Source organism: Myxine glutinosa, chromosome 11, assembly GCF_964187855.1.
Source record: "Myxine glutinosa chromosome 11, kmMyxGlut1.1, whole genome shotgun sequence".
Taxonomy (NCBI): domain Eukaryota; kingdom Metazoa; phylum Chordata; class Myxini; order Myxiniformes; family Myxinidae; genus Myxine; species Myxine glutinosa.
The window spans coordinates 2,841,802-2,863,885 of record NC_136271.1 but is presented as its reverse complement, the minus strand read 5'-3'; the positions used below and the strand labels follow the sequence as shown (position 1 = coordinate 2,863,885).

The 22,084-nt window shown below is 46.0% G+C and overlaps 3 protein-coding genes across 5 annotated transcripts in view; 1 reads left to right on the top strand and 2 right to left on the bottom strand.

Moving 5' to 3' along the window:
* The window catches only part of VPS45 (vacuolar protein sorting 45 homolog), a 39,711-nt gene extending 33,911 nt beyond the window's left edge, over nt 1-5,800 (top strand). Inside the window, exons 14-15 of the mRNA XM_078786333.1 lie at nt 1,204-1,335; nt 5,408-5,800. Coding sequence (XP_078642459.1) covers nt 1,204-1,335; nt 5,408-5,501 — 226 coding nt within the window. The 3' untranslated portion in view covers nt 5,502-5,800. The remainder of the gene's footprint in view (nt 1-1,203; nt 1,336-5,407) is intronic.
* The window catches only part of TAF5 (TATA-box binding protein associated factor 5), a 543,784-nt gene that overhangs the window by 208,557 nt on the left and 313,143 nt on the right, over nt 1-22,084 (bottom strand). The window lies entirely within an intron of this gene.
* Nucleotides 20,095-22,084, bottom strand: part of LOC144888282 (alpha-protein kinase 2-like) — a 40,742-nt gene continuing 38,752 nt past the window's right edge. Inside the window, exon 7 of one of the 3 annotated variants that reach the window (XM_078765937.1) lies at nt 20,095-20,635. In XM_078765937.1, coding sequence (XP_078622063.1) covers nt 20,485-20,635 — 151 coding nt within the window. In that variant the 3' untranslated portion in view covers nt 20,095-20,484. The remainder of the gene's footprint in view (nt 20,636-22,084) is intronic. The other 2 variants (XM_078765939.1, XM_078765938.1) reach the window with 2 other exon arrangements.

Here is a 22,084-nt window from a genome sequence, read left to right as displayed (position 1 = left end):
TCCGCCACACCATGTGATGTCTCGACGGTGTTGTGTGCATACATCCGCCACACCATGTGATGTTTAGACGGTGTTGTGTGCATACATCCGCCACACCATGTGATGTTTAGACGGTGTTGTGTGCATACATCCGCCACACCATGTGATGTTTAGACGGTGTTGTGTGCATACATCCGCCACACCACGTGATGTTTAGACGGTGTTGTGTGCATACATCCGCCACACCACGTGATGTTTAGACGGTGTTGTGTGCATACATCCGCCACACTATGTGATGTCTAGACGGTGTTGTGTGCATACATCCACCACACCATGTGATGTCTAGACGGTGTTGTGTGCATACATCCGCCACACCACGTGATGTTTAGACGGTGTTGTGTGCATACATCCGCCACACCATGTGATGTTTAGACGGTGTTGTGTGCATACATCCGCCACACTATGTGATGTCTAGACGGTGTTGTGTTCATACATCCACCACACCATGTGATGTCTAGACGGTGTTGTGTGCATACATCCGCCACACCATGTGATGTTTAGACGGTGTTGTGTGCATACATCCGCCACACCATGTGATGTTTAGACGGTGTTGTGTGCATACATCCGCCACACCATGTGATGTCTCGACGGTGTTGTGTGCATACATCCGCCACACCATGTGATGTCTAGACGGTGTTGTGTGCATACATCCGCCACACCATGTGATGTCTAGATGGTGTTGTGTGCATACATCCGCCACACCATGTGATGTTTAGACGGTGTTGTATGCATACATCCGCCACACCATGTGATGTTTAGACGGTGTTGTGTGCATACATCCGCCACACCATGTGATGTCTAGACGGTGTTGTGTGCATACATCCGCCACACCATGTGATGTCTAGACGGTGTTGTGTGCATACATCCGCCACACCATGTGATGTCTAGACGGTGTTGTGTGCATACATCCGCCACACCATGTGATGTCTAGACGGTGTTGTGTGCATACATCCGCCACACTATGTGATGTTTAGACGGTGTTGTGTGCATACATCCGCCACACCATGTGATGTTTAGACGGTGTTGTGTGCATACATCCGCCACACCATGTGATGTTTAGACGGTGTTGTGTGCATACATCCGCCACACCACGTGATGTTTAGACGGTGATACTTGCATACTTGTTAAACATTTTTCCCATTGTACCATGATCAATGGATACAGGCCGCAGGACATCGTCGTGTTTGTGGTTGGTGGGGTAACGTATGCGGAATCGCTTGCCGTGTACAACCTAAACCGCACTACGCCAGGTGTACGGATCGTTCTTGGTGGAACTACTGTGCACAACTCCCGCAGGTAGTGCAACGCGTGTACGATGTTGGACTCTCAAGAACGCTAATCGCACGATCTTCAGTCGTCACTGTTTCGGGAATAACCTCATTTGCACACCTGCGTATCATGCCGCTCATTTATCATCCATGGATACAAAATTCCGATTTCAATGTTGAGGTTACACTGTTTTGTGTGTGTGTGTTTCCACTTTTCTAACATGGGCAAAGTTTTGCTTGAATGTCAATTTGCAATCTTATGCATAGTTATTTAGTTTTTCTTTATTACCCCGTACATGCGAAGCGAAAAGGTGGTATTTGGCAATTGGTTCACTTCTGTCCTTTTGTCTGTCTACAAACGTCAGTTTATGATGTCGGAACAACTTGTTTTCAATTGAATGTTATATTTTGAACACTAATCGGAAACCAAACCTGCAGTTTAGCACTACTTTGGCTCTGAATTTGGCCCGATCGTGCATGTGTAGAGGGGACAGAGATGATTATTTTACTCTGCTGTCTGCCTGGCGGGAAAACAAAATTGAAAAACGAGGAGAGATACGTTCAAAGTACCCCGTCCCCATGTCAAATAAATAAATAAATAAATAAATAACATTCTCCTGGCGCGATCCTGCCGTGCAGCCCATGGACACGGAATTGGGAGGGAGCGGTGCGCAATAATTGATTGATTAATTGTGTTTGTTAATCAATTGGAAATTGCCAATTTACCCGTAATGCTAATGATTTCAAACTTGGCACATGGTTTCCTCATGATAAGTTACAGATCAAGTTCGAACTTCACGACGTTTCGATCATTTTTGACAAAGTTATGGCACTTTGAACTTTGGTAATTCTGATAATTCTGATGATCCTTAACTCGGTGCCATTTAAAGTTTTCATTTCCTTTAAAAACCAATTTCTCTGCACTAATAGGACCGATTGAGATAAAAAAAATTCACCGTAGGAGGGACTCGGTCTGTCGAACATTTTAATGGTAATTATGACGTCACAGGTCACGTGGTTCGGCCGCCATATTGTTTTTCGTGAAAACACAAAAACACCTTTTTCTCTGCAACGGCTGAACAGATCGAGGCCAAACTTTGCAGGCAAAATCGCATACCCATGACGAACAAAAAAGTCAGCGAGCATGATGTCATGCGTCACATGGTTTCAGAGTTATGACGTTTTTTTTTTTGTATACAAGATCGAGGCTCGTGAAAGAGCGAAAATTAATCACACAGAAAGACAAACAGACACATAAAACAAATAACATCGGGAGCGGTAGACAAGATGGGGAGAGAGGGGGAAGGACACAAACACAACATTTGAGAGCAGGGACCGAGAGACATGGAGACATCGAGAGATCTGTGGGAGGGAGAGGGCTTTGGGGGGGAGGCATGTGAAGGGGGGAGGCATGTGAAGGGGGGGAGGCATGTGAAGGGGGGGGGGGGGGTGGGAGAGGTATAAACATATGGACACTGCCAGGATTTCCAGGAAATAAGTTGGAATTTCAAACAAGGTGGATCTGGGGTGAATTAGTGGGGGTAGAAAAGATCAAGGTTATGGATGGGGGAAAATAAGAGATGGTGGTGAACAGCTGTTTTAAAGACCTGGAGGGAGGAGAGGGATTGAAGGGAGTGTGGGAGTTTGTTCCACAGGCGGGAGAAAAGAGGAATGAAAGAGTGAAGGTGAGCAGAGAGCCGAGATTTCGGCAGTTTAACCATCAGAGGGTTGCTGGCAGATCTTGTGCGACCTGTAGGAATATTTGGGGGACAGAGCACGGAGAGAGCTGGGGGAGCAAGGCCGGAGAGGAGTCGGTAGAAGACAGAAAGACCACCTACCTGCCTGCGGTGAGTGAGTGAAAGGCCCTCAGAGATAGCTTCATCGCGGGAGATTCCAATGATTTTGAAAGCTTTGGATTCAACAGCGTGAAGCCGAGCCAGGTGTGAGGCAGGAGCACCAGCCCATAGGGGAGAACAGTATTCCATTGAGCTGCGGATGAAAGCCTTGTATGTGGTGAGGAGCTCAGGTGTGCCGAGGAAGGACTTCGCACGACGGAGGATGCCCAGTCGGCGACTGGCTTTGGAGGCCAGCTTGGAAATGTGGTTTTCCCAAGAAAGATCATGGCAGATAGTGAGACCCAAAAGCTTGAGTGACAGAACTTCTTGGAGAGGATTGTTGAGAAAGTAGATGGGAGGGTTGTCCAGTCGATCTTTTCGGAGAGACATAGTAAGAGAGTGAGATTTGGCAGGATTGAAAGACATGTTCCACTTGTTTGACCAGTCTGTGATTTTGTCCAGGTCTTCAGAGAGTGAGGAGGCTGCAGACTGCCTATCTGAGGGAAGAGGAATGGAGCGGCAGAGAGTGGAGTCATCAGCAAAGAGATAGAGAGGATTTTCCAGAGAGTCAGAGAGATCATTGATAAAGACCAGAAAAAGCACAGGGCCCAGCACACTTCGTTGGGGAACTCCAGCCTGAACAGGAAGGGGAGATGAGAGAAATCCATTCAGGGCCACACGTTGACTACGACCAGAGAGGAAGTCCGCAAGCCATGCATGGAGATTTCCATGGATACCATAGGAGGAGAGTTTGGTGAGCAGAGCTGGGTGCCAGACCGTATCAAAGGCCCTTGATATGTCAAGGGAGACAGCTCTGATTTCCTGTTTGGCATTCAGGACCTCCATCCATTGTTGAGACAGCAGAAGCAGCATGTCCAGAGTAGAGTGACCTGGTCTGAAACCAAATTGATGATCAGAGATCAAGCCATTGGATGACGTTTTTAAGTATGCACCTTTAAAACCGAGCTCCTCCCTCATTTGTGATCCAATCGAGGGGAAACTTCACAGATCTGTTCAGCATGTCAGTCTACTAAAATGTCCTTTTGGAATTTGCGATAGGGCACGTGGTTTGGCAGATATCGTTAATTAAAGGGAAAAAAAAAATGGATATCTCTTGTTTTATATAACTCGTACACCCGCTAACTACGGGAGCGGCAGAAAGGGTCATTCCTCTTTGAGGTATATGGATTACAGTCGATCTATGGTCGGGTCTCAAGAACATTGAATGTGTTAATTTACCAAGTTTCTTGTGGAGAGATCGCCAAGTGGTTTAAGCATTTGAGCAAGCCTACCATTCAAAACCATTAAGGAACGGCTGGCTTGGCAAGCGCTAGCTAGCTGCTTGGTAAATGAGCACATCCCGGTCTTCCTCCCTTTGTTTCGTATTAACAACGGGAGCGAGTTTCAAAAGTTCACTACGAAAAATGCCACGGTAGCGGCAGAAAGGGCCATGTTATTAACCCAACAGTTGTGGGTTATATAGATTACAGTAGATCTTCCCTCAGTTCTGTAAGTAAAACTTACCTCACGGATGTCGGGATTCCTCCAAATTTCTTCATTTGTGTTATAAACAGCATTAGCGACTGTTTAAAAGGCAAATCATACATGTTTATGATTTATAATATTTTTACTTCTGGAAGAGGCCATTGGGCTGTTGCTCCCACGGAAACGCCATGAAAAGCTATATATGAACGTTGACTCGATGTTTGTTCAAGGAGGAAAAATATCTTGGGGAGGTGGGATATTATTGGTATTAATATTGTTTTGTAATAACATTAATATTATGCTATTATCATTAGTTTTGTTATGAGAAGAGACCTTGGAAAAACGCCACGATAAACCTAATTTAACATTTATATACACCTCAACACACAACCCATTGACGGCAACGGTGGGGAAAACCCGCTCAGCGGAGAAAACCCCCTTGGGGAGGGTGGGGGGCAAATGAATGCACTACAACCTTCATTATGTAACCCTTGGTCATCCTGTCAACTTTGGTTGAGATTGGATAAGTAACGACGGAATGTATTGGCGTCAAAAATTCATCAGACAGACACAAATGGCGTATTTTATATAATAGCATCGCTGCTTCACTTGTGGGGAAACTATTAAAAGTATGTTTCAACAACAGCTAGTTACCCTTTTACCTTTAAATATTATTGGAGTATAATCAAACGTCAACACACCAGCCACCCGGGCTGTTTACATTTTCATACTACGATACCTTTTTTAAAATAATGCCATCTCTGAACTTCTGTTTTACAGCTTTCTGGAAGAAGTTCGAAAATGCATGTCACCTGACTTGGTGAGCATTCCCTTGAAGAATCAGCAAAGGAATAGACCACGCCTTCAACGATAAAAGGGGAGGGGTTTGGCAGTGAGTTGGGTGGGTGCAATGAGTGCATCAGATTATGGTAAAATAAATAATGAGATGACAGGGAAGTGTAAATGATCTAAAATATTTGTAGAAAGGATCGAGGTTTGGGCTGGAGAAGAGTTTTGGTGAGACGGGAAACATTCCTCTCTGTAAATCATGCGTCATGTAAAAGTGTTTTTTCACAGCAAAGATATATTGCGAAATCGTGATGAGTGTAATGTTTGTTTTTGTAATATATTGCTTTTGATATCGGATATTAAAATTTGAAACGGTGGAACCGATCGATCCTGGTGCTTGCATGGTCTCTGACCGAGTCCTCTCACGTGTTTGCAAAGACTAATTGCTGGCGTTTCATTATGTTTTTTTCAGGTGTATTCAACCGTGTTCTGGTGCATCATGTGTACTACAAACTGGAAGAGCAATTGTTTATTGTTAAACTGTTATTGAACAAAAATTTTTAAAAACAAAACAAAAAACAATTGGTCACAAGTGCAAAGTTTCAGCATCGTGCATTATAAAGCAAGGAATAAACATCACAGAGGTCAAAGATACCTTGACGTGTAATAATCATGTACACTAGGAGCACATACTCCCAGAGGAAGCGGTTGAGGGGATGGGCATGTTATTATTCTTGTGATTATTAATACCATGTCGACCCAACTTTGGCAGGCAAATTAAAATAGGTGATATTTCCACAAAGTGATACTTTCTTCCAGAAAATCACAAATTTGTGGCACACACACCACCAGAGGGTGCTATTTCCATCATATACATACATACATACATACACATATATACTGTACATGCATACACTGTGCACACATACATACTGTACATATATACATGCATACATACATTCATACTGCACATGGTTACCTACATACACCATCGCTCCGTTATGTATAAGCAGAATACCCGCCTTACGGGCGATATTGTTCCAAGCGTGTGACGTGTTCTTCCGACAAATCGCTTTATTTGGGCGGTGCATAGACAACAGACTGCTGCCTCGATCGTTCCCGAAAAAAGAAAACCGGGCTATATACATGAAGCAAAAACGTGTACTAATTGTGTGCATCCAGGTGTCCATCAGTGTCCACAGTATTAAACACCTGAAAGTTTCAGTTTCTGATATCAAATGCTTTCGGAGAAGATGAAACATGCATACAACAAGCCTTCCATCATATGAATATATATATATATATATACTGAAACGCAAAAGAAACTTACCACCTTTGAAACCTTTAAATATCAACAATAACACTGCGTGTAGTAAATGTGTGAACTTATTTGTGGACAATAGTGTCCTCACTGTCAGACAAAACGGTCACGGATGGTCACTTGAACCCTCAATGGTCACTTCATAGCACAGCTGTTGAACAGCCGTTTTGACTGTCAGTGATTAGCCAAGGGGTACGGGATGATTTTAATGAGCTGCACGTGATGTCTTGATATTGGCTTTAAAAAGGCCAGTGCAAAATGGGCATTTCAATCAACATGCCACGATTGTCAAGGGATCAACGGCAGCGTGCCCTGGGCATGCTGCAAGGCGGACTGAGCTACCGTGAGGTGGCACGTCGCCTTGGCTGTTCACACCAGACGATATCGGCCCTGGTGGACAGAGACACCCTCCACAACTCTGCAGATGACAGACCTCGATCAGGGAGGCCAAGAGTCACCACTGCAAGGCAGGACAGGCAGATGGTCTGAAGTCACCTGCGGGATCGATTCCGTCCAGCATCCCGCACTGCGGCAGAAACTCCGGGGCGTGCAAACCCACGGATCTCCAATGATACTGCACGAAGACGACTGCATGACTATGGTCTGACTGCCAGAAGACCATACAGAGGCCCCGTGATGACGGCTGCCCATCGCCGCAACTGACAGAGATGGTGCCAGCAGCATCAGCGGTGGACCTTGGCGCAGTGGAACGAGGTCGCTTTCAGCGATGAGTCAAGGTTCTGTGTGGACAGTCCTGATGGGCGTGAGCGTGTCTGGAGAAGAACTGGCGAGCGATATGCCGATTGTTGCGTGCGTCAAGCCAACAGGTGGGGTGGCCCAAGTGTGATGGTGTGGGCCGCCATATCAGGCCGGTACAGGACGCCACTGGTGGTTGTGGATGGGAATCTTAACGCCCAGCGGTATGTGGATAACATCCTGCGATCTCATCTGCTGCCATTCCTGTTGGACCACCCAGAACTGAGAACCTTTCAGCATGACAACGCTCGTCCCCATGCTGCTCGCTTTACCACTGCATTTCTCCAAGGCGAGAACATCAACACCATGCAGTGGCCTGCGCTCTCCCCTGACCTGAATCCCATAGAGCACCTGTGGGATGAGCTTGGGAGACGCGTAGTTGGCAGGGCCAGGACACGGGCAGAGCTGCTTCAGGCATTGAGGACTGAGTGGGACAGAATCCAGCAGCAATCCATCCAAAGACTGGTAGGCAGTATACGCCGACGATGCACTGCCTGTATCCAAAACAATGGTGGCCACACACGCTATTGAAAGGGGACTGACATTGCACCCTGTGCTGTTCTGTACTGTAGAACAAACTGATGAGATGGTGTATCTTGGTCAAAAACTTGACATGTCATCAATAAAATGCCAATGTTTCAATTAGCAATTGTTGGTTTGTTTTATTTTGAACTGTTACAATTTTATTACATTTCAAACAAGTGGTAAGTTTCGTGCAGTATCATTGGAGATCCGTGGGTTTGCACGCCCCGGAGTTTCTGCCGCAGTGCAGGATGCTGGACGGAATCGATCCTGCAGGTGACTTTGGACCATCTGCCTGTCCTGCCTTGCAGTGGTGACTCTTGGCCTCCCTGATCGAGGTCTGTCATCTGCAGAGTTGTGGAGGGTGTCTCTGTCCACCAGGACCGATATCGTCTGGTGTGAACAGCCAAGGCGACGTGCCACCTCACGGTAGCTCAGTCCGCCTTGCAGCATGCCCAGGGCACGCTGCCGTTGATCCCTTGACAATCGTGGCATGTTGATTGAAATGCCCATTTTGCACTGGCCTTTTTAAAGCCAATATCAAGACATCACGTGCAGCTCATTAAAATCATCCCGTACCCCTTGGCTAATCACTGACAGTCAAAACGGCTGTTCAACAGCTGTGCTATGAAGTGACCATTGAGGGTTCAAGTGACCATCCGTGACCGTTTTGTCTGACAGTGAGGACACTATTGTCCACAAATAAGTTCACACATTTACTACACGCAGTGTTATTGTTGATATTTAAAGGTTTCAAAGGTGGTAAGTTTCTTTTGCGTTTCAGTATATATATATATAATGTGTGCATGTGTGTACTGTGCCTTCAGAAAGTATTCACACCGCTTGACTTTCTCAAATTTTGTTCTTACAGCCTGAAATTTCAAATGGATTGAATTTAAAAATGTTTTCATCGATCTACACAAAATACCCCGAAATGACAAAGTGAAAACATATTTTTAGATTGTTTTTACAAACATATTGAAAATAAACTACAGAAATATCGAATTTACATAAGTATTCAGGCGTCTCAGTCAACACTTGGTAGAAGCGCCTTTAGCAGTGATTACAGCTTCGAGTCTTCTTGGGTATGTATGTCTGTATCAGCTTTGCACATCTGGATTTGGTTAGTTTCTCTCATTCTTTCTTGCAGATTTGCTCGAGCTCTGTCAAGTTGGATGTGGAGCGTCGATGAACATCAATCTTGAAGTCTTTCCACAGATTCTCAATGGGATTCAAGTCTGAGCTTTGGCTGGGCCACTCAATGACTTTCACGTTCTTGTTCTGAAGCCATTCCAGTGTTGCTTTGTCTGTATGCTTGGGGTTATCGTCCTGTTGGAACGTAAATCTTCACGGCAGTTTAAGGTATTTTGCATTCTGAAGCAGTTTCTCCTCAAGGAGTTGCCTGTATTTGGCTCCATTCATTGTTCCCTCATTAGAAGTCTCCCAGTCCCTGTCGCTGAAAAGCATTCCCATAGGATGATGCTGCCGCCACCATGTTTCACAGTCGGGATGGTATTGGATGAGTGATTAACTGTGCTCGGGTTCCACCAGATGTAGAACTTTGCAATCAGGTCAAAGAGTTCAATTTTCATCTCTTCAGACCACAGAATCTTTCGCCTCATGCTCCAAGTCTTTCTCCTGCCTTTTTGCAAACTCCAGGCATGCTGTCATGTGCCTTATTCTCAGGAGTGGCTTCTGTCTGGCCATTCTCTGTTGTCCTTCTGCCAAGTTCTCCCATCTCAGCCAAAGAACTCTGTAGTTACCCTGCGCTCGCGAAGCGAAAGCCAGGGTTAAGCATTCTGGTCAGTCCTTACGTCGTACGTACGTACGTACGTGCGTGTCTGCATTTTAAAAATTCATTTTCTCAGCAACCGTTGGTCCGATTGACATGCAATTTTAACCAGAGGAGGGCCTCCTGCAGAATATTTTAGTGAATATTATGACGTCACAGATCACGTGGTACGGGCGCCATCTTGGAAAAAAACAAACTTTGCACCTCTTTCTCAAAAACCGCTGCACAGAAATAATTAACAGGTCTCATTGCAAAGAACTCTCCATGCGGAATAACATATATGAATGATGATGTCATAGGTGCCGCCCATGACAGAACCATGACCATGAACCATGAAAAAAGAGAACCATGACAATTACAACTACATATAGGCAGGGTACAGCCCGAAGTGGAGATCGGTTTCTGAGGTTTGGGACATGGAATGTCGGGACAATGACAGGGAGATCAGGAGAAGTGGTGGAAGTATTGGTCAGAAGAAGAGTGGACATATGTTGTGTGCAAGAGACGAGATGGAAGGGAAGTGGTGTGAGAATGGTGAAGGATAGGCAGGGACAGAAATACAAGTTTGTGTGGCAAGGGTGCTCGGAAGGCGTGAATGGTGTTAGTGTCCTGTTTTCTGAGGAGTTTGTAGACAGTGTGGTGAGTGTGACGAGAGTGAGTGATAGGTTGATGATGGTGAAAATGATGATTGGAAAGCTCTTGGTGAAAGTCATCTCAGGATATGCTCCGCAGGTTGGTCGGAGCGATGAAGAGAAGGACAAGTTCTGGTGTGCGATAGAGAAGCTGATGGAAAACGTGAAAGATTAGGAAGTTGTTGTGGTAGGAGGAGACCTAAATGGACATGTGGGAAGGAGTATGGACGGTTTTGAGGGAGTTCATGGGGGTTACGGATATGGTGTGAGAAATGGAGAAGGTGAAAGGATTTTGGAGTTTGCTGATGGAGCTGATTTGTTGATTTGTAATACTCAGTTCCAGAAAGAGGATAATATGCTTGTTACATACACGTCAGGTGGGTCGACGACAACCGTTGACTACCTGATGGTGCGTAGGCGAGATAGGGGGCACCTCCGGGACACAAAGGTGATCCCGGGGGAGGAGGCTGTTTCACAGCACCACTTGGTTGTCTGCGACATAAGGGTGAAAGGTGCGAGGAGAGCTCGGCGGGTGAAGTACCAACTGAGAATGAAGGTGTGGAGGTTGAAAGAGGTGACAGTAAGGGAGGCATTAAAAGAGAGGCTGAGTAGGGTAGAGGATGATGTGCTTGAGCCTGAAAGTGGTTGGATGTCAATGAAAGATAGTCTGTTGGGAGCTGTTGGTGAGGTATGTTGATGGACAAAAGGACCACCGAGGCACTCGGAAACATGGTGGTGGGATGATGAAGTTGGAAAGTGGATTGACGAGAAGAGGAAGAAGTTCAAGGAGTGGCAGAAGGCGAAGGGTATGGGAGCAGAAAAAGCAGAGCATGAAAGTTATAAGGCAGACAAGAGGGCTGCAAAGAAAGAGGTAGCAAAGGCGCAGGAAGCATGTAGGAAAATGTTCGGAGAACGTTTGGATTCGGAAGAGGGTCAGAGAGCCGTATTCAGGATTACAAAGCAGATAGCGAAAGAGAGGTGTGATGTGATGGGGGTGAGTTGCTTGAAGGATGAAGTGGGACAAATCGTTGTGGACCCAGATGGAATTAAAGGAAGATGGAAAAGATATATGGAAATGCTGTTGAATACAGAGAATGAATGGGATGGCAACATGGAGAGTAACCCAGTTTAGGACCGGCAGAGAAGATAACTGAGAAGGAAGTTGAGGAAGCGATAAAAGCAATGAAGAGTAGAAAAGCGGGAGGGTCGACGGAAGTTGTGGGAGATATGTTGAAGGCAGCAGGAAGTTGGGGTGTGAAGAGAATGACAGAGATCTGTAATCTGGTGGTGAAAGAAGGCCGCATTCCAGTGGCTTGGGAACTGAGTACCCTCGTCCCTCTATACAAGGGGAAAGGTGACCCTCTGGAGTGTGGCTCGTACCGAGCGATAAAGTTATTGGAGCATGGAATGAAGGTATTGGAAAGGGTGTTGGAGAGGAGGATAAGGAAGAAGGTGAAGATCGATGAAATGCAGTTTGGATTTATGCCAGGAACAGGAACGACAGACTCGCTCTTTATTGTGAGGCAGTTGCAGGAGAAGTACATGGAGAAGAGGAAGAAGTTGTTTCTTGGGTTTGTTGATCTGGAGAAAGCATTTGATAGGGTTCCACGCGAAGTATTGACATGAGCATTGAGGAAGTTCGGAGTGGAGGAATGGTTGATCAGACTAGTGATGGCAATGTACAAAAGAGCGCGCACAGCTGTAAGGATGAAGGACGGGAACAGTGGTGAGTTTGAGGTGAAGGTGGGAGTGCATCAGGGGTCGGTACTAAGTCCACTACTATTTGTAGCTGTGATGGAGGTGCTGGCTCAGAACGTAAAGGAGGGTTTACCGTGGGAGTTGTATGCAGATGATCTGGTGTTGATTGCAGAAAGTATGGAGGGACTGAAGGAAAAGATGAACAAGTGGATGAAAATGTATGGAGACAAAAGGTCTGAAGGTGAATATCGGAAAGACGAAGGTGATGGCAAGTGGTAAAGCATGTGGTGAGGTGGAAAGAACTGGGAAGTGGCCATGTGCTGTGTGCAGGAAGGGTGTCGGAGTGAACTCCATTCAATGTACAATGTGCGCTGAGTGGGTTCATCAAAAATGTAGTGGTCTGAGGGGGTCATTAACCAGTGTGGCAGCTACATTCAAATGTAAGGTGTGCACAGAGGGAGCTGCAGATGGCGGAAATGTTGAGTTGGATCTTGGAGACGGCGTGAAGCTGGAAGGTGTGAAAACATTTTGCTACCTCGGAGACATGCTGAATGGAGAAGGTGGATCAGACTCGGCAACGGTTGCTAGAGTGAGATGTGCATGGAAGAAGTTTCGAGAACTGAATGGCGTGCTGATGAGGAGGGGAGTGTCGTTGAGAGAGAGGAAGACAAATGATGAATTGCGAAAGATGATGGGAATAGAGCCTGTGATTGATGCTGTGAAGAGGAACAGGTTGAGATGGTTTGGTCATGTGTTGAGGAAGGATGAAAGTGACTGGTTGAGAAGAGTGATGGAAATGAATGCAGAAGGAAGTAGAGGACGGTGAAGACCGAGAAAGACTTGGCTAAAGATGGTGGAAGAAGAAATGCGGGCAAGGGGGTTAACAAGGAGAGATGCAGAAAATAGGGCAAAATGGAGAAGATTGTCATGGGGACCGCAAGGCTAACCCCCGCTCCAGCAGGGAAAATGGCCTTAAAATGCATGTTGTTGTTGTTGTTGTTGTATCGGTGCCGCCGTTATGACGTCATAATTCGATAAGTAAAAAACTTTATCCGATCAGGATGAAATTTCTTGACCATCTTCTCGGTATAAATTGATGCAGAAATAAAATTAAAATGACGCCGTCGGTCACGTGGTTCGGACGCCATATTGTTTTGAGTGAAAAGCCTGAAAAACCACTAAAATCCAATTTTCTCCAAAACGACTAAACAGATCGAGGCCAAACTTTGCAAGCGGAATCGCATACCCATGACGAACAAAAAAGTCAGCGAGCATGACATCATGCGTCACATGGTTTTGGAGTTATGACGTTTTTAAGCATAAACTTTTAAAACCTAGCTCCTCCCTCATTTTTGATCCTATCTCGGGAAAACTTCACAGATGTGTTCAGCATGTTGGTCTACTAAAATGACCTTTTGGAATTTGCGATAGGTGACGTGGTTTGGCAGATATAAATAACTAGCAGAAGTACCCGGCATTGCCGGGTGGGGAGTGGAGGGGGAAGGGAAAGGAAGGGGAACGGGGGGGAGGGGAGGAGAGTGGGGGAGGGGTAGGGGGGAGGGGGGAGGGGGGAAAGGGAGGGGGTAGTGGAGGGGGGAAAGGGAGGGGAAGGGGAGGGGGGAAGGGGAGGGGGGGAAGGGTAGGGGGAGGGGAAGGTGAGGGGGGAGGGGGAGGGGCGGGGAAGGGGAGGGGCGTGGAAGGGGAGGGGCGGGGGAATGGGAGGGGGAGGGGCGGGGGAGGGGGAGGGGCGGGGGAAGGGGAGGGGGGAAGGGGAGGAGGGAGGGGGGGAAGGGGAGGGGGGGAGGGGGGAAGGGTAGGGGGAGGGGAAGGTGAGGGGGAGGGGCGGGGGAAGGTGAGGGGGAGGGGCGGGGGAAGGGGAGGGGCGTGGGAAGGGGAGGGGCGGGGGAAGGGGAGGGGGAGGGGCGGGGGAAGGGGAGGGGCGTGGGAAGGGGAGGGGCGGGGGAAGGGGAGGGGGAGGGGCGGGGGAAGGGGAGGGGGCGGGGGAAGGGGAGGGGAGGAGAGGAAGGGGAGGAGAGGAAGGGGAGGAGAGGAAGGGGAGGGCCAGTCAACAATGACGTTGCAGTTCTCATGGTAGGAGAGCAGCAGAACAATCGCGACATCGTCCTGCATCTTCGCAACAACAGCACGAAGCAGATTTTTGGAGACTCACCGATCCTGTGACGCCCTCCAGTACCGGCGTTGCCGGGCGGGGGAAGGGAGACCCGTACATTCCCAACCCGTACATTCGCCCTCTCGACTCAAGCTCACTCGGACAAAAGCCTCGCACAAATTACACCGTGAAGGCCCAATGGCCATGTCTATGCCACAAATCAAGTACGTGAGCGAGTCGGGCGCACTGAATTGAAAATATATAGAACACTCATACTCCGTGAAAAGTGAAGCCGCCGTGTCGCCATCTTGGTTAGCACGACTCGACCAACTTGCTTCGCGGATCTCGTTTGTTTTGAACGTGTCCCAGATTTTAAAAGCCAGACAACTGTTAAAATGCCATTTTGTGCGGCAATAAACTGCTCCAATCGGTTACGGAAGGGTTGTGGAAAGACGTTTCACAGCTGTTTCAAAGACGTTTAATTCATATCGCACAAAATCGACACAAAACACGATCGTACAAAAGGTGAAAAAACGCAATCGCTTTTCGCTCTGAATTACGTGCAAACGCGTGACGGAAATCACCATCGCCCAGCATCGAGTGCCAACCAAGATGGCGCCCGCTAGCTGCATCTCCACCTATGTGGTGTGAATGGCAATGGTCATTCTACTTTTCAGTTCAATGGTCTGGCGGCGGGGATGGAATATCACGTGATCGCTCTGAGCGAATCAGCGAGCTGCTCTGGCACCGGCTGAGATTCCGTGTATAATGTTCCTTGCTGAAATGCGCTGAGGTAAATATGAATAAAAAATATGGATCTCGTCAAATATTTTGAGGTAGGCCATGTCCTTCCCAGGCTCAATGGCCATGTCTAAGCCAAATATGAAGCACGTGAGCCTCTCCGTTTAGGAGTCTATCGGTAACAATCGGGGTACACACCGGGATCATTTGGCAGTGTGCTGGGCCCTGTGCTTTTTCTGGTCTTTATCAATGATCTCTCCGACTCTCTGGAAAATCCTCTGTATCTCTTTGCTGATGACTCCACTCTCTGCCGCTCCATTCCTCTTCCCTCAGATCGGCAGTCTGCAGCCTCCTCACTCTCTGAAGACCTGGACAAAATCACAGACTGGTCAAACATGTGGAACATGTCTTTCAATCCTGACAAATCTCACACTCTTACTATGTCTCTCCGAAAAGATCGACTGGACAACCCTCCCATCTAGTTTCTCAACAATCCTCTCCAAGAAGTTCTGTCGCTCAAGCTTTTGGGTCTCACCATCTGCCATGATCTTTCTTGGGAAAACCACATTTCCAAGCTGGCCTCCAAAGCCAGTCGCCGACTGGGCATCCTCCGTCGTGCGAAGTCCTTCCTAGGCACACCTGAGCTCCTCACCACATACAAGGCTTTCATCTGCAGCTCAATGGAATACTGTTCTCCCCTATGGGCTGGTGCTCCTGCCTCACACCTGGCTCGGCTTCACGCTGTTGAATCCAAAGCTTTCAGAATCATTGGAATCTCCCGCGATGAAGCTATCTCTGAGGGCCTTTCACTCACTCACCGCAGGCAGGTAGGTGGTCTTTCTGTCTTCTACCGACTCCTCTCCGGCCTTGCTCCCCCAGCTCTCTCTGTGCTCTGTCCCCCAAATATTCCTACAGGTCGCACAAGATCTGCCAAGCCACCCTCTGATGGTTAAACTGCCGAAATCTCGGCTCTCTGCTCACCTTCACTCTTTCATTCCTCTTTTCTCCCGCCTCTGGAACAAACTCCCACACTCACTTCAATCACACTCCTCCCTCCAGGTCTTCAAAACAGCTGTTCACCACCATCTCTTATCTTCCCCCATCCAAAACCTTGATCTTTTCTACCCCCACTAATTCACCCCAGATCCACCTTGTTTGAAATTCCAACTTCTTTCCTGGAAGTCTTGGCAGTGTCCATATGTTTTATACCTCTCCCACCCCCCCCCCCCCCCTTCCCATGCCTCCCCCCCAAAGCCCTCTCCCTCCCACAGTTCTCTCGATGTCTCCATGTCTCTCGGTCCCTGCTCTCAAATGTTGTGTTTGTGTCCTTCCCCCTCTCTCCCCATCTTGTCTACCGCTCCCGATGTTATTTGTTTTGTGTGTCTGTTTGTCTTTCTGTGTGATTAATGTTCGCTCTTTCACGAGCCTCGATCTTGTATACAAAAAAATAAAAAAATAAAAATAAAAAACACTACACACACACACACAAACTGTGTGTTATATATATAGATTAAACGAAAATATAAAAAAAATTATAACTCTTCAACCGCTTTATTGATCGATGTGAAACTTTATATTATAGTAGAGGCAATGAAGTGTGAGAAGTGTGCAAAATTTCACGATGATTGGATGTACGGTCTGGAAGCTAGAGGTTGTTATTGAGTGAAGAAGAAGAGCCTTCTCGAGTGGGCATGGAATTAATTATCACACTGCACATGATGAGCAGGCAAAGTACGGAGCGACCTCACGGGGTCAATTTGAATGAATATATATGAATGAATGAATGATCGTTTTAAGGCCATTTTCCCCGCTGGAGCGGGGGTTAGCCTTGCTGGCCCCATGACAATCATGGTTCCCTGTTTGAGGCAATGTTTTTATGGCCGGATGCCCTTCCTGACGCCAACCCTTGGTCGCCTCTTACGATGCGCAGGGATACGGTGTACCTATTCTAACCCGGGGTACACACCGGGATCATTCATCCCAGCAAGCTGGTACTCAATTTGCCGACCTCGGAAGGATGACAGGCTGAGTCAACCCCCCTGGTGTTAATTCAGCGATCGGTTGGGATTCGAACCCAGGATCTTAGGATCCCAAGCCGGCACCCTAACCGCTAAGCCAACACCAGGCCACCAGTTTGACCTCAAATAAAATTCTGATTTCAGATTTGTCAATCGCTGAGGTATATTAACACATGACCAAAACAGATTTGGCGAAATTCCGACGATTTTTGACGAAAATATAACATTTGTGTCCATTTCAGTAAAATTAAGTGTGTGCCATGTCAGCATTTAAAAAATTGAAACATGGCTCATTGTAAATAACTCCATTTGGGGAATCGGTGTTGTTAACGATGACGTCATTGGTGCCATAATTATGACGTCATAATTCGACAGGGACAACGCTTAGTCTGATCAGTTTGAAATTTATTGAGCATGATCTATGCAACAATTATTTAGAGAATATAAATTTATGATGTCATCACTCACGTGGTCTGGCAGCCATATTGGATCAAAAAAAAAGAAACGTTAATAGAAGAGTTGGCTCACACCAAGTTGACTGTGCAGGGGAAGTATTCTATGAATACCATCTAGTTCTGTGAGAGTGATCATTGTATTCTTGGTCACCTCCCTGACCAAGATCCTTCTTCCCCGATTGCTCAGTTTGGTCGGATGGCCAGCTCGAGAAAGTCTGGGTATTTCAATATTCTTTTCATCTCCTAATGATGGAGATCACTGTGCTCTCTGAACTTTCAACACTCTAGAAATTGTTTTATTCCCTTCTCAAGATCGATGCCTCCTCACAATTCTCGGAGTTCTATGGACAGTTCCTTGGACTTCATGGTAGAGTTTCTGCTCTGACATGCACTATCAACCGTGGGACCTAATGTGGAAAGGTGTGTTTCTTTGTAAATCGTGTCCAATAAATTGAATTGGCCACAGGTGGACTCCAATGAAGTTGTAGAGACATCTCAAGGATGATCAAAGGAAATTGATGCATTTGAGCTCAATTTGCAGTGTCGTAGCAAAGGGGTTGAATAACTATTGACTCGAGACATTTCAGCTTTTCGTTTTTAATTATTTAGTAAAAATTTCAAAACTCCACTTTGACATTATGAGGTATTATGTGTAGATAAGTGACCAAAAAAAATCTCAATTTAATCCATTTTAAATTTAGGCTGAAACACAACAAAATGTGAAAAAGTCAAGGGGTGTGAATACTTTCTGAAGTCACTATATTTATATATAGATTGCCGATAGAGTCTACACCCCTTTCAAAATTTTCACCTTTTGTTACCTTATAGCCTGGAATTAAATTGCATTAAATCAGATTTATTTTTTTCCACCTTTATTTCCACATCGTAACCCACAACTTCCAAGTGAAAATCAAATTCTATAAATTTGAGAAAATTAAAAATACAAAACTAGATTATATTGCTTGGATAAGTGTCCATCCCCTTACAACAGCAATTGTAAACTAGCTCAGGTATAACCAATCACCTTCAAAATCACACACCAAGTTAATTGGCCTCCACCTGTATTAAATTGAAGTGATTCTGATTATTTCAGAATAAAACCAGAATGGCACTCGGTGGAGCGCATACCTCCGTGAGGCTGAACGGTCTATGTTTTGTATCCACTGATAGGCCGGTTCTGGAATCGGACCTGAACCAAAATCGAATCGACTTGTTCTTATCACCAAACCAACTCATCCACCAAGTTTAATCATAACTCATCCAAAACTTTTTTCAATATCATGTTATATAACGCTTTTCACCCGATCACTGAATGATAAAGAATCACTTAATAATTAAATAATTCTCGTATCTGAATCCATATTCCGATCTTCACCAAAATCGAATCGATTCGTCCTTGTCACGCACACCACCTCTCTGCCAAATTTCGTCTGAATCCATCTGCAACTTTTGAGATGTCTTGTTCACAGACAGACAAACAAACAAACAGGGGTGAAAACATAACCTCCATCCACCTTTGGTGGCAGAGGTAATCAGCTGTTCCTGCAGGTTTCCTCTCCTGAGTCGTGCATTTCACAGCAAAGACTCCGCCATAAGCACCAAGGAGCTTTCAAAAGACCTCCGGGATAAAGTTGTGGAAAGGCACAGATCAGGGGATTGGTGAATATTTCAAAAGCCTTGAAATATCCCTTGGACCACAGTAAAGACGATCATTATGAAGTGGAAGACATATGGTACCACCAAGACCCTGCCCAGATCAGGCCGTCCCTGCGAACTGGATGACCAAGCAAGGAGGAGTCTGATCAGAGAGGCCACCAAGAGGCCAATGGCAACTTTGAAAGAGCTACAGGCCTTTATGGCAAAGACTTGCAACTGTGTGCATGTGACAACAATATCCCATGCACTCCACAAATATGGTCTTTACCGTAGGGTGGCAAGAAGGAAGCTATTACTCAAAAAAGCACACCTGAGTCCTGTTTGAGATGCGCAAAAGAACACACTCCAGAGATTCTGAAGCCGTGTGGCAAAAAGTTTTGTGGTTTGACGAAACCAAGATGGAACTTTTTGGCCTAAATGCAAACGTTACGATTGGCGCAAACCCAACACAGCACATCACCCAAAGAACACCATCCTTACTGTGAAGCATGTGGTGGCAGCATCATGTTATGGGGATGTTTCTCATCAGCAGGGACTGGGGCACTTATCAGGATAGAAGGGAGCAAAATACAGAAAAAGCCTAGAGGAAAACCTGCTGGCCTCTGCAAGAAAGCTGAAATTGGGATGCAAGTTCACCTTTTAGCATGAGAACGACCCGAGGCACACAGCCAAAGCGACACTGGAGTGGCAAAGGAACAAAAAGATAAATGTCCTTGAGTGGCCTAATCAGAGCCCCGACCTAAATCAAACCGAAAATCTGTGGCATGACTTGAAGATTGCTGTCCATCAACGCTCCCCACGAAACTTGACTGAGGTTGAACAGTTTTGTACAAAAGAATGAGCAAATATTGCCCAATAAAGGTGTGCAAAGTTACCAGAGACCTATCCCAACAGACTCTCACAGCTGTAATTGCTATCAAAGGTGCTTCCACCAAGTATTAACTCAGGGACGTGGACACTTATACAACCAAGATATGCCAGTTTTGTATTTTTAATTAATTTTCTGAAATTTGTAGAATTTGCTTTTCATTTGGAAGTTGTGGGTTACGATGTGTAAATAAAGGTGGGAAAAAAAATCTGATTTAATGCAATTTAATTCCAGGCTATAAGGTAACAAAAGGTGAAAATTTTGAAAGGGGGTGCAGACTTTCTATGGGTACTGTATATATATATTATATGGGCCGAGGCTCATGGCCATTTGAGTGTCATGCATCGGAGTGGCAACCCGTCCAGGAAATTGTCCCTTAGCCAATGAAAACTCCCTCGGTAGCCCGATGCATCTGAAGACGTGACAGAGTGCTTCTTCTTCTAAGCTCATGGAGGAGCCGTGTGAGTGATGTATGCACAGCATTGTGAAAACTCGGAGTTTACCATTTGTCCTTCATGGTGGTGTGCCGCAATTGTTTGATGCCAGGCCTAGAAGGCAGGCCAAGCAGCTTACAAAAGTGGTTGCAGATGTGCAGCGTCTCAAACTGCAGCACTGCAGAGGTCGGAGCGTTTCCTTTCATGCCAGCCCACCTGCACGCACACGAGGCCCATTAGACTTGCACCTGTGCCTCTGTACCTGCTCACCTTGGACACTGAAAAGCTTTGGGGTTATTGGCCTAATGGTGGTTACCTATCGCCTGTGAGTTGGCGGCAGCACCACTGCCTTACCCCACATCCAAACAAACACTTCAAATATTTATAAAGACACACTACTTTCAGAAAGTATTCAGCCCCTCGACTTTTTCACACTTCATTGTGTTACAGCCTGAATATAAAATGGATTAAATTGAGATTGTTTTTTATCACTGATCAACACGAAATACCCCATAATGTCAGTGTAATTTTTTGATGGAAAATTAAAAACAATAATTAAATATGAAATATAGAAATCTACGATATAAGAGATGTCTGTCTGTCTGTGTCGCCATTTTTCTCGGAGTTGGCTGAACGGATCTTAGTCAAACTTTCAGAGGTTCATCATTGAGTGCCTGGGAGTGTTTTAGGCCAACAAAAAAAATTATGACAAAAAATCGTTTTTTTGGAGTTAAAAACAATTAGCTCGATAGTGCCTAAGCCTTTTAAAATTAATGACAGTTATATACAAGTACACATTCGCATAAATAAATACAAAACAATCACCAGACATTTGAATACAAATAAATTAAACAATTCCGGAACTGTACGAATTTGGTAGAACAGCTTCTTCTTCTTCTTCTTCCTGATCGGCATCACACTTAACTCAGAAACGTGATGAACGCCACATTCACCCACCAGCATATATATGAACCCCTTTCCTCTCCTGCTTCACCCCTCCCCTCTCCCCCCCTTCCCTCCCCTCCCCTACCCCCCTCCTTCCCCCTTCCTCCCTCATTCCCCCTCCGCCCTCCCTTTCCCTGCCCGGCAACGCCAGGTACTTCTGCTAGTATCTAATATACACAAGTATTCAGCCTCCGAAGTCAATACTTTGTAGAAGTGCCTTCGGCAGCGATTACAGCTTCGAGTCTTCTTGGGTATGTCTGTATCAGCTTTGAACATCTGGGTTTGGGGAGTTTCTCCCATTCTTTCTTGCAGATTTGCTCAAGCTCTGTCAAGTTGGATGTGGAGCGTCAGAAAACAGCAATCTTCAAGTTTTTCCACAGATTCTCAATGCGATTCAAATCTGAGCTTTGGCTGGGCCACTCAAGGACTTTCACATTATTCTTCTGAAGCCATTCCAGTGTTGCTTTAGCTCTATGTTTGGGGTCATTGTCCTGTTTGAACATTAATCTTCACCTCAGTCTAAGGTCTTTTGCACTCTGAAGCAGGTTCTCCTCAAGGATTTGCCTGAATTTGGCTCTATTAATTATTCCCTCCATCCTAAGAAGTCTCCCCATCCCTGCCGCTGAAAAGCATCCCCATAGCATGATGCTGCCACCACCGTGCTTCACAGTAGGGATGGTATTAGATGGGTGATTTAGCTGTGCTCGGTTTCTGCCAGAC